The sequence below is a fragment of the Dama dama genome, chromosome 20 (assembly GCF_033118175.1).
Source record: "Dama dama isolate Ldn47 chromosome 20, ASM3311817v1, whole genome shotgun sequence".
In the NCBI taxonomy this organism is placed as follows: domain Eukaryota; kingdom Metazoa; phylum Chordata; class Mammalia; order Artiodactyla; family Cervidae; genus Dama; species Dama dama.
The window spans coordinates 43,597,036-43,609,466 of NC_083700.1; the positions used below are offsets into that span (position 1 = coordinate 43,597,036).

Here is a 12,431-nt window from a genome sequence, read left to right on the forward strand (position 1 = left end):
TAATTGAGAGTTAAAAATATTGTCATATTTAGTAAAACCTATTTAAAACCTTGTTCTAACTGCTATTTTACCCGCAGAAAGCTTTGTCTTATCGTGAAATAAGCCATCATGTGAAATGCTGAGTCTGAACTGAAAGACAGAACTCATCTGCGTAAATAAGTTATTCACAATTAGAAAATCTACCAACTTAAATAATTAATGAAGCAGAGACCCCATTATCACATGACCTATTATTTTGGGAATTTAGGAATAATACTGTAGGAAGTGAAGTGAAAGCATTGTATGCATATGCTCAGTTGTGTCTGTCTCTTTGTGACCCTATGGAGTGTAGACTGCCAGGCTCCTCCGTCCCTGGGATTATCCAGGCAAGAATTCTGAAGTGAGTCGCCATTTCCTTCTCCAGGGGATCTTCCTGACCCAGGGAGTGAACCTGCATCTCCTGCACTGCAGGCAGATTCTTAACCATTGAGCCATCAGGATGCTAAACATGAACTCGGTGTCCCTTAAAGCAAAACACCAAATTTATAATGGAGCCACGCAATGGAACACCAAATTATATGGATCTCTGCTTTAATGAAGGTTAAGTTCGTGTTAGTCCATGGCTCCATGGTACTTCAGTTTAAAAACACTTTTCTTCCAACTTGACTCTCAGGCTGTTCAGAATGTGGCTTGGTTTTTATCACTACCACTGTACTAATGCAATATTTTTAGATTCTTCAAAGCCTTCCTTGTCATTTTCAATAGTTTTTTTTTTTCATTATCTTCTATTTGACATTTTTGTAACTTCTGATAGCTATTGTCTCCTTTTTCTTGACACTAGTCTCTAGGTATTCACTATAAAAACTTCTCATTTTCTGTTTTATCTCTGATCTTCTCTGGTATAACAAGACATGATATAATTGTATTCACCAAATGAATAACCAGGTGTCCAAACACTAGTTTTTGAACAGTCCATTTTTTCTTTACTGTTTCTAAAGGCTCTTTATCATACACTAAAAACTGTCAGTAAATCACATTATTTCTAATTTATTCTTCCATTGATCTATTTGTCTATTACTGTACTGTTTGAATAATAGGTTGTAAGTTTTGATAAAACATGATTCCCCTCCTAGCCTTCTTTTTTTTTTTAGGAATTCTTGCCTCCTCTTTGTGTATCTGCTCTTCTAGATTAAGTTTAGAAATGATTTGTCAAGTTTCACTAAAAATCTTATTGGGTTTATGATTGGAATTGACATTAGTAGCCCTCATTTTCTTTCTTTTCTTGTTTCACTCACTGCATATCTTACTTCTCCCAGAAAAGTGTGGAATGACAGTGTAATATGGCAAGTATTCTTGTCTCATCCCTGATTTTTATGGGATTGCTTCTAATATCCAGTATTGTGTCCTGTTTATTGTATTTTTCTGGGGGATATATTTTATTGTGTTTAGGAATTATTCTGTTCCTACCTTTACAAAGAGTTCTTGTCATGGGTGTGTGCTGAATTTTATCTACTGTCTTTTAGGCAGCAACTGAGATGATAGTTTATTGTTACTTTTGTATATTTCTGAACAGTGAACAATTCTCACTTTCCTGGGATGAAAGTGCTTGGTCGTGTCCTATTAGTCCCTTAATGCAGATTAATATAATTCACTAATGTTTTATTTAAACTTTTCGCATCTATATTCACAAATGCTTTTGGTGTGTGGTTGCGGGATTGTGTGTGTTTTTGTGTGTGTGCATGCCTGCCTCATGTTGGTTTCAGTGTTATGCTAATCTTATAGAAAAAACTCAAGAAGAGTTTAAATAAATATGAATTTTTGAAGTTAAAAAATTTTTTAAATTGTATGATAGGACTCATTCACATAACAGCCTGAGACTCAGGGATGGAAATATTTGACTAATTAAATAAAATTTTATTATTATTCTCCAGATTTGCTACTACTTTGATCAGTTTTTGTAATTCTAGATTTTCTTAGAAATTCATTCACTTCAGTTAGATTTTGAAATATTTTTGGCTGACTTAATGTTTTATATAGCATTTTTATATAATTTTAAGGAATATCTTCATATCAGCAGCTATGTCACTGTTTTCATTTCTAGTATTGTTTGTGACTTTTTTTTTCCATTTTTTTTTTGTGGTCAGATTTATCAAAAACTCAATTTTATTGGCTTTTACAGAATTAATTTTTCTCATTTTTAGACTTACTAGTTTGTTAATTTCATTCATTTATTTTTAATCCATCTTCTTTTCTGGTTTCCTAGGTTATGTTTTGTAGTTTTGAATTAAATTATTTACTTCAAAGTTTTCTTAAATTTTTTTAAGAAAACACTTTAGAACGATTAAAAACTTTTGAATGGTACCTTGGTTACATCACCTGTGTTTTGATATAAAGTGCCTTCATTGTTATTTGTTTAAAAACGTTGTAATTTTAGTTTTGACTTCCTATGTATCCTAAAGATTATTTAGAAGAGTTTTATAAATATCTAGCTGGACCACTTTTTCCTAGCTTTCTTTTGTTAATTTTTATTTTGCTTAATTTTAGTTAGATAAATAACCTATATACATATTTCTTTTTGGAAGTCATTGAGGTGTAGTCTGTGGTCTAATACTTACTTGACACAAAGATTCATACCATATCAAATTTCTTAATTATTTTAATTCTTTTTGACACTTGTATTCTGAAAATTATGTATGTTCCATAATTTGTTTACTCATTCTTCTAATGATGGACATGTAGCTTGACTGAATTTGTTTGGCCAGTGTAAAGAAATGTTTCTATGAACACTCTTGTAAATATATCTTTGGTTAAAAAGGGAATATTTCTGTAGGATAGATTCCCAGAATGGACACACATCCATTCACAGCGACATAAACAAACTAGCTGGGATAATTCTATACATTATAGATTTTATTTTATAAATAATGAATATTATTATAATATATTAAGACTATATATATTAATATTATATCAATACATGTTGCATATTAATATAATATCAGTATATAATATTATATATCATTTCTACTGAAATTTATTTTTTATTACCTTAAGAAATTTTATTTTCAAGCCATGTCATTGTCTCTCCATTCCTTCTCTCCTGAGAAAGTAATTCATCTTCATTTTTTAAAAAAAATTTCAGGTCGAATTCATAAGCATTCTCAGCAACCTTTGATTACATATGAAAAATACAATGTGACAGGCGATCCAAAGAACATAGGAGGATCCCGCTCTTTACTCCTTCTGAAGGTTCATGGTAAGTTACGTGTATAGTATTAGTAATACTTTGAGGAATAAACTTAACTTTGTGGAATAAATTTAATGCTGGCTAGATTGAGAATGGTAACAGGCACAATTTAGCAAATATCCATAAATCTTCTAAGTTTAGGCAACAACATTTGCAGGTAGCATTAGGTATCTTAATGTTTGCTATTTTGTCACAAAAAGAGAGTAGGGATATTTCAGTGGTTTTAACCTTGACTTATATTAAAATCACCAGTGGAGCTTTTAAGACATTTATCAATAGAATTTTTAAAAAGTACACTAGTTGTTTCTAATTGCAGCCAAGATTGAGTATTATTGGGTGAATTAACTTTTATGAGACTTTAATTATACCATTTATTAAAATAAATGGTGGTAAATTAGTAGTTTGTGATTGTGATTGTTTAATTATAACAGTAGTTTGGCTTCAAAGCTTCCCTGGTGGGCTATATGGTAAATAATCTGCCTGCAATACTGGAGACCCGTGTTTGATTCCTGGGTTGGGAAGATCCCCTGGAAAAGGGAATGGCAACCCACTCCAGTATTCTTGCCTGGAGAATCCCATGGACAGAGGAGACTGGTAGGTTATAGTCCATGGGGTTGCAAAGAGTCAGACACAACTGAGCAACTAACACTTTCACTTGGTTTTAAAGATGTAATTTTTGTTGTTGCTGTTGAAGAACTGGTCAATTTCCAAGTATTTGAGGGTATCTAAAGTCACTCAGTGCTGTCATTATGTGTCACATACTTAAAGTGAAGGGAATCGAGTTGGAAGAGCAGTGGCCTAGAAATAAGGCTCTGATGTACTCTGGTTGTACAAGCAAAAATTGATCCTATTTGAAAAGCAGTCCAGTTATTGTTGAAAAATGAGGTTAAAAATAGGAGAATAGTGTAAGTGTATACTGTACTCTACTTTTATAAAATATTAATGCTGACAGGGAACTTTCCTTAATTGGCATATTTCCTTTATATACTCCAGAATTATTTATTCTAGTGGGAGTTTCAGTAAAACTTGAAAATATCTTTATTGTTGTTATTTCACTTCTACTAGTAGTTCTAGTTGAGCAGTAATTGGATTCAGAAATAATGCGCCTATTTGTTTTCCATTATTTTTAGGAGTAAAATGTGAGAAGATTCTGAGAAAGCTATAGACAGGCTGTATCAGTGTAATGATTAAGAGCACAATTAATTAAAAAAAGACTGGGTTCAAATTCTGACTTATAACCTTGGGCAAGTTACTTAACTTCTCTATGCTTTCCTTCCCCATATAGCTAAACTGGAATAATAATTGTAAATATTTTATAGGAATTGTTGTTAAGATCAGTTAGATTAATATGCTTAAAGTACTTGGAGACAGTGCCTGGCATGAAATAAGAGCTTTGGAAGTGTTGGCTATTAGAAGTAGTAGTGGTGGGAAAAGGATTGATATTTAGATTGTATTTATTATGTCAGCTGAATGTATTTTGTTGACTGTTTACATTTTCTAAGCATTTGGATTGGTCATTTAAGAAATAGCTTAATTAGATTGTGTTGTCAACCATTGCATTTTCTCCCCTGTAGGTGCCTTAATGTTTGTGGCATGGATGACTACTGTTAGTGTAGGTGTACTGATTGCCCGGTTCTTCAAACCTGTTTGGTCAAAGGCTTTATTTGGTGATGCAGCTTGGTTTCAGGTAGGTGGAGAAATAGTTTAATGCAATTTCCATATTACTTGAGTGTTGCAACATGAAAACATATGAAATAAGTAGATTTTTGGGTGGTTGTAATTGTAATTTTGGATTCTTTGTAATCTATTTTTGCCCTTTGGTTTCCTAACCAACTGAGAACAGACACAAGATACGTGATGGAGATAAAAATAAAGACAGCTTTATGAAGGAGCAGGCTGAGCTGGAGAACGTATCATCACCATGTGTGTTTCTTTGGAACACAGACCTTGAGTTCATGTAACATGATCTTGAGTTACATGTCTAGTTGCAAAAGATTAGAAGAGCATTCACCAACTTCATTGAGTACAGATGGGTCGAAGAAGGCAGTGCATGCATGCTCAGTCGTGTCTGACTTTCTGTGACCCTATCGACTGGTAGACCACCAGGCTCTGCTGTCCATGGGGATTCTCCAGGCAAGAAAATTGGAGCAGGTTATCATTTCCTTCTCCAGGGGTTCTTTTTGACCCTGAGATCAAACCTGCATCTGTTGTGTCTCCTGCATTGACTGGTGGGTTCTTCATCAGCTGAGCAATCAGGAAAGCCCAGGAAGGCAGAAAAGCAGAAGAAAGAAATGGTGATTGCTCACTATGCTGCAGAGCAGTGGTCTGTCCTCTGGTTGATGGGCTAGTGAAGGTGAGGCAGTCCCTAGCTCATTAGTCAGTTCAGTTCAGTCACTCAGTCGTGTCCGACTCTTTGTGACCCCATGGACTGCAGCACGCCAGGCCTCCCTGTCCATCACCAACTCCCGGAGTTTACTCAAACTCGTGTCCATCACGTCGGTGATGCCATCCAGCCATCTCATCCTCTGTTGTCCCCTTCTCCTCCCGCCTTCAATCTTTCCCAGCATCAGGGTCTTTTCAAATGAGTCAGCTCTTTGCATCAGGTGGGCCAAGTATTGGAGTTTCAGCTTTAACATCAGTCCTTCCAATGAACACCTAGGACTGATCTTTAGGATGGACTGGTTGGATCTCCTTGCAGTCCAAGGGACTCTCAAGAGTCTTCTCTAACACCACAGTTCAAAAGCATCAATTCTTTGGTGCTAAGCTTTCTTTATAGTCCAACTCTCACATCCACACCTGGAAAAACCATAGCTTTGACTAGATGGGCCTTTGTTGGCAAAGTAATGTCTCTGCTTTTTAATATGCTGTCTAGGTTGGTCATAACTTTTCTTCCAAGGAGCAAGTGTCTTTTAATTTCATGGCTACCATTACCATCTGCAGTGATTTTGAAGCCCCCCCAAAATAAAGTTTGTCACTGTCTACTGTTTCCCCATCTATTTGCAATGAAGTAATGGGACCAGATGCCATGATCTTAGTTTTCTGAATGTTGAGTTTTAAGCCAGCTTTCTCACTTTCCTCTTTCACTTTCATCAAGAGGCTGTTTAGTTCATCTTCACTTTCTGCCATAAGGGTGGTGTCATCTGCACATCTGAGGTTATTGATATTTCTCCCGGCAATCTTGATGCCAGCTTGTGCTTCTTCCAGCCCAGCGTTTCTCATGATATACTCTGCATATAAGTTAAATAAGCAGGGTGACAATACACAGCCTTGACTCATCAGTAAGATCATGTATTCCCTGTGTAGATGGGAAGAGAAACTGAAAGTGCCCTTTTTCATGCTCTCCCTTCCCTGGGGGATGAGTAGGCAGTCTTTTAATAGAAACATGGACAAGGGTCAATAAATACCCCTCAAAACAAAATAAAACAAACCTTGCCTTTCATTTGTCATGGAGTATGGATATTTGCATATACAGTAGAAGATCAACAAATATGTGTTGAGATAGAATGTGCATGTTTGCTTGTAGAAAAAAATAATGCTTACTGTAACAGTTTTGACTTTATAAGACGGTATTCTTGAAACTTCATATACATTTGTAGTTTTTAAGATTTGCCTTGTCTAATATCATTTCTCAGTTTTGGCCGGCAGTGTTAATCTGTTTTATTTGCTATCACTGCTGATTGTCGTATGTCTTGCTCCTGTCTCTGCCTTTGATTGTTCTCTCTCTCTTTTTCCTCTTCTCATGTGGATATTCCCAACTGGAAAACTCTGTCTCCCTTTCAACCAATTCAAGTCCCCCACTGTCTTCAAAGCTATAATATCTGCACATATTGCCTGACTATAGGTCCTACTTTCTGGTGACTATATATGTGTGTATATCTATACTATATATACTGACCATAGGTCTTACATTCTCTGGGGTAGTTTTGGTTTGCACTGGTTATCTTGGAATAACCCACTATCAGTGCCCATTTTCACTCTTAGTATTCTCCTTGTTTGAATAATGAATTAGACATTTCAAATATGTTTCTCTTATCTGTGCAATTAAATCGCAAGCTCCCCAGAAACAGTACTTTCTGTTTCCTTGCAGTTTCATTGCATGTAACCAGGGTGCTTGGTGGTAGAACTTAATAAACGTGTTTGCAAGGAAATGAGTTTGGCAAGTAAGTGCTCTCTGTGTGTGAAAATATCCATTCCCGCTGTTTTGTGCAGGTGAAGTCTTGGCAGGTGCTTTTGAGTGATGAGGTTGGCAGCTTAGACTTTTCTTTAAAGTTCAATGTTATAGTAAGATTTTTTTTAGCTGACAACAAATTGTGGTTATATGCCAACTGAATGGATGCCTTCTGTGGATCTCATGGTTACACCAGCTTCTTTGTCTTTTGCGGTTATCTCTCTTCTCATTTGTCATTTCACTCTTTCAGGTGCATCGAACTCTCATGCTCACTACTTCTGCCCTCACCTTTATTGCTTTTCTTCTGCCTTTTATTTACAGAGGAGGTTGGAACTGGGTAAGTAGATCTTAAAAAGAATGTTTTTTATTATATTTATATGTTTAATATTCAGTTTGATGCCAAAGGAGATTGCTGTTTTTTTCCCTCTTCATGAGGGCTCTCCTTTTTGAATCATCTGATGAGTGTTTCACATGGTTGGTGTCAGGGGTGGAGTTAGAATGTCAGTGCAGATTACTTGGTAGTGGAATGTATTTTTAGACGGTCTCAAATTTTAACTATATATTATGTAGCTTTAATGAGTTTTCTCACTATAGAATGGTGAAAGTTGAAAGCATATCTAAGGAACATGAACACTTTAAGTGATTTTCTCTAATACTGTGACTATCACTGTTAACATTAGTTGTATTCCTACTATGTGAGGAGAGATAAGAAAGCCTTCCTCAGCCATCAATGCAAAGAAATAGAGGAAAAAAACACAATGGGAAAGACTAGAGATCTCTTCAAGAAAATTAGAGATACCAAGAGAATATTTCATGCAAAGATGGGTTTGATAAAGGACAGAAATAGTATGGACCTAACAGAAACAGAAGATATTAAGAAGAGGTGGCAAGAATACACAGAAGTACTGTACAAAAAAGATCTTCACGACCCAGATAATCACGATGGTGTGATCACTCACCTAGAGCCAGACATCCTGGAATGTGAAGTCAAGTGGGCCTTAGAAAGCATCACTACGAACAAAGCTAGCGGAAGTGATGGAATTCCAGTTGAGCTATTTCAAATCCTGAAAGATGATGCTGTGAAAGTGCTGCACTCTATATGCCAGCAAATTTGGAAAACTCAGCAGTGGCCACAGGACTGGAAAAGATCAATTTTCATTCCAATCCCAAAGAATGCTCAAACGACCGCACAATTGCACTCATCTCAGATGGTAAAGCGTCTGCCCACAGTGCGGGAGACCTGGGTTCAATCCCTGGGTCAAAAAGATCTCCTAGAGAAGGAAATGGCAACCTACTCCAGTATTCTTGCCTGGAAAATCCCATGGCTGGAGAAGCCTGGTAGGCTACAGCCCATGGGGTCACAAAGAGTTGGACACGACCGAGCGACTTCACTTCACATTACTTCACATGCTAGTAAAGTAATTCTCAAAATTCTCCAAGCCAGGCTTCAGCAATACGTGAACCGTGAACTTCCAGATGTTCAAGCTGGTTTTAGAAAAGGCAGAGGAACCAGAGATCAAATTGCCAACATCCGCTGGATCATTGAAAAAGCAAGAGAGTTCCAAAAAAAACCATCTATTTCTCCTTTATTGACTATGCCAAAGCCTTTGGCTGTGAGGATCACAATAAACTGGAAAATTCTGAAAGAGATGGGAATACCAGACCACCTGACCAGCCTCTTGAGAAATCTGTATGCAGGTCAAGAAGCGACAGTTAGAACTGGACATGGAACAACAGACTGGTTTCAAATAGGAAAAGGAGTACATCAAGGCTGTATATTGTCACCCTGCTTATTTAGCTTATATGCAGGGTACATCATGAGAAACGCTGGGCTGGATGAAGCACAAGCTGGAGTCAAGATTGCTGGGAGAAATATCAATAACCTCAGATATGCAGATGACACCACCCTTATGGCAGAAAGTGAAGATGAACTAAACAGCCTCTTGATGAAAGTGCAAGAGGAGAGTGAAAAAGTTGGCTTAAAGCTCAACATTCAGAAAACTAAGATCATGGCATCTGGTCCCATCACATCATGGCAAATAGATGGGGAAACAGTGGAAACAGTGACAGACCTTATTTTTTTGGGCTCCAAAATCACTGCAGATGGTGACTACAGCCATGAAATTAAAAGATGCGTGCTCCTTGGAAGAAAAGTTATGACCAACCTAGACAGCATATTAAAAAGCAGAGACATTACTTTGCCAAGCAAGGTCCATCTAGTCAAGGCTGTGGTTTTTCCAGTAGTCATGTATGGATGTGAGAGTTGGACTATAAAGAAAGCTGAGTGCCAAAGAATTGATGCTTTTGAACTGTGGTGTTAGAGAAGACTCTTGAGAGTCCCTTGGACTGCAAGGCGATACAACCAGTCCATCCTAAAGGAAATTAGTCCTGAGTGTTCACTGGAAGACTCATGTTGAAGCTGAAACTCCAATTCTTTGGCCACCGTATATAAAGGACTGACTCATTAGAAAAGACCCTGATGTTGGGAAAGATTGTAGGTGGGAGAAGGGGACGACAGAGGATGAGATGGTTGGATGGCATCACCAACTCGATGGACATGAGTTTGAGTAAACTCTGGGAGTTGGTGATGGACAGGGAGGCCTGGCATGCTGCGATTCATGGGGTCGCAAAGAGTCGGACACGACTGAGCGACTGAACTGAACTGAACTGAATTGAGAATCAGAGATGTACCTAAGGTCAGAGTCTGTGTTTCCAGTATACTCTTCTAGTTTAACAGCCAGTCAGAATTTGATATCAAAATTTAGTATTTCAATTTGGGCTGTTGCTATAAGGGCAAATATGAATGAATTTTGGGTCATAGCTATTACTAGGAAACCTCCTTTCTGCTTTCTAAGTATTTTTAGACTGGTCAACCTATGTTTTAAAGGAAATTATGAAGATTTTCTGATATGACTTGAGACATTGGCACTTTATTTTCTCCAGGTACTTGAGACAAGTGTAATGCTTACTTTATAAACTTCATAGCTTGTTAGTCTTTGTAGTTGTGACAAGGGTGGTAAAAAGGTAAGAAGCATAATTCTATAGCTGGACCCTTGGATTTGAATCCTCATGTCATCACGGATTACCTGGGACACCTTGGGCAAGTTGCCTAACTTCTCTGTCCCTCAGTTTACTCCAATGAAGACAGTACTGAGTATCTATCTCATAGGCTTTCTGAGGGTTGATAGTTAATTAACTGAATGCACTTAAAATAGTTCCTGGCACATTCTAAACATAAGAGAATTTTGTCGCTGCTATTACTATTTTTTAATAGATAGGGACAATTTCCGTCTCCAGAGTCCAACTTGTAACTTATCTGCATAACTGAGTCCACTGTTTGAAAGTTTTTATAGTGCTTGTCTGTCAACTTCTAGTTCCTAATTTGCAGAAGCTTCCTATCTTGGCTTAGAAACCATATGGCCTTGTTCTAGGTCACAGGTTTTAGAGCCTACCCAAGCATGGTCGTCAGTGACAACAGACTGAGATATCCCTCTATCTAAATGTATCATGGATAAGAGCATTTTTGTAATCTTTCTCTTAAGTTTTTAAATGCCATAATTGTGCAAAGTGGTCTAATCCCACTCTCTGTTGATTTGAGCCGACACACATCACTGAGGGAGGAGTATAGCTGAAACTATCAAGATGTTGCGTTGATGATTTTTCTTGGCTGAGACCTTTGAGGGACTAGGCTCTGTTAAGCCACATGGGTTGCTCCTGCTGCTAAGTTGCTTCAGTTGTGTCTGACTCTGCGACCTCATGGACTGTAGCCTGCCAGGCTTCTCTGTCCATGGGATTATCCAGGCAAGAATACTGGAGGGGGTTACCATGCCCTCCTCCAAGAGATCTTCTCAACCCAGGGATAGAACCTGCATCTCTTATGTCTTCTGCATTGGCAGGTGTGTTCTTTACAACTAGCACCACCTGGGAAGCCCAAGCCACATGGGTTACAAGGAATCACATAGAACCTTTGGCCCCGGGAAACATAGAGGTCTGAACAAATAATTACAATACACAGGGTTGATTGTTCCTTAAATGCAGATACTAACTAGTCTTCAGTTCAGTTCAGTTCAGTTGTTCAGTCATATCTGACTCTTTGTGGCCCCATGAACTGCAGCACGCCAGGCCTCCCTGTCCATCACCGACTCCTGGAGTTTACCCAAACTCATTTCCATTGAGTTGGTGATGCCATCCAACCATTTCATCCTCTGTCATCCCCTTCTCCTCCTGCCCTCAATCTTTCCCAGCATCAGGGTCTTTTCAAATGAGTCAGCTCTTAGCATCAGGTGGGCAAAGTATTAGAGTTTCAGCTTCAATATCAGTCCTTCCAATGAACACCCAGGACTGATCTTTAGGATGGACTGGTTGGATCTCCTTGAAGTCCAAGGGATTCTCAAGAGTCTTCTCCAACACCACAGTTCAAAAGCATCAATTCTTCAGCGCTCAGCTTTCTTTATAGCCAACTGTCACACCCATACATGAATACTGGAAAAACCAAATAATGTCTCTGCTTTTTAATATGCTATCTAGGTTGGTCATAACTTTCCTTCCAAGGAGTAAGCATCTTTTAATTTCATGGCTGCAGTCACCTTCTGCAGTGATTTTGGAGCCCCCCAAAATAAAGTCTGACACTGTTTCCACTGTTTCCCCATCTATTTGCCATAAGTGATGGGACCAGATACCATGATCTTAGTTTTCTGAATGTTGAACTTTAAGCTAACTTTCTCACTCTCCTTTTTCACTTTCATCAAGAGGCTGTTTAGTTCCTCTTCATTTTCTGCCACAAGGTGGTGTCATCTGCATATCTGAGGTTATTGATATTTCTCCTGGCAATCTTGATTTCAGCTTGAGCTTCCTCCAGCCCAGCGTTTCTCAAGATGTACTCTGCATATAAGTTAAATAAGCAGGGTGACAATATACAGCCTTGACGTATTCCTTTTCATATTTGCAACCAGTCTGTTGTTCCATGTCCAGTTCTATCTGTTGCTTCCTGACCTGCATATAGATTTCTCAAGAGGCAGGTCAGGTGGTCTGGTATTC

At 37.9% G+C, this 12,431-nt stretch overlaps 1 protein-coding gene across 2 annotated transcripts in view; it reads left to right on the forward strand.

Annotated features, from left to right (window-relative positions):
- Positions 1–12,431, forward strand: part of FRRS1 (ferric chelate reductase 1) — a 53,163-nt gene that overhangs the window by 35,059 nt on the left and 5,673 nt on the right. For both annotated transcript variants that reach the window (XM_061121310.1, XM_061121309.1), the window contains exons 9-11: positions 3,122–3,235; positions 4,801–4,913; positions 7,645–7,731. In XM_061121310.1, coding sequence (XP_060977293.1) covers positions 3,122–3,235; positions 4,801–4,913; positions 7,645–7,731 — 314 coding nt within the window. The remainder of the gene's footprint in view (positions 1–3,121; positions 3,236–4,800; positions 4,914–7,644; positions 7,732–12,431) is intronic.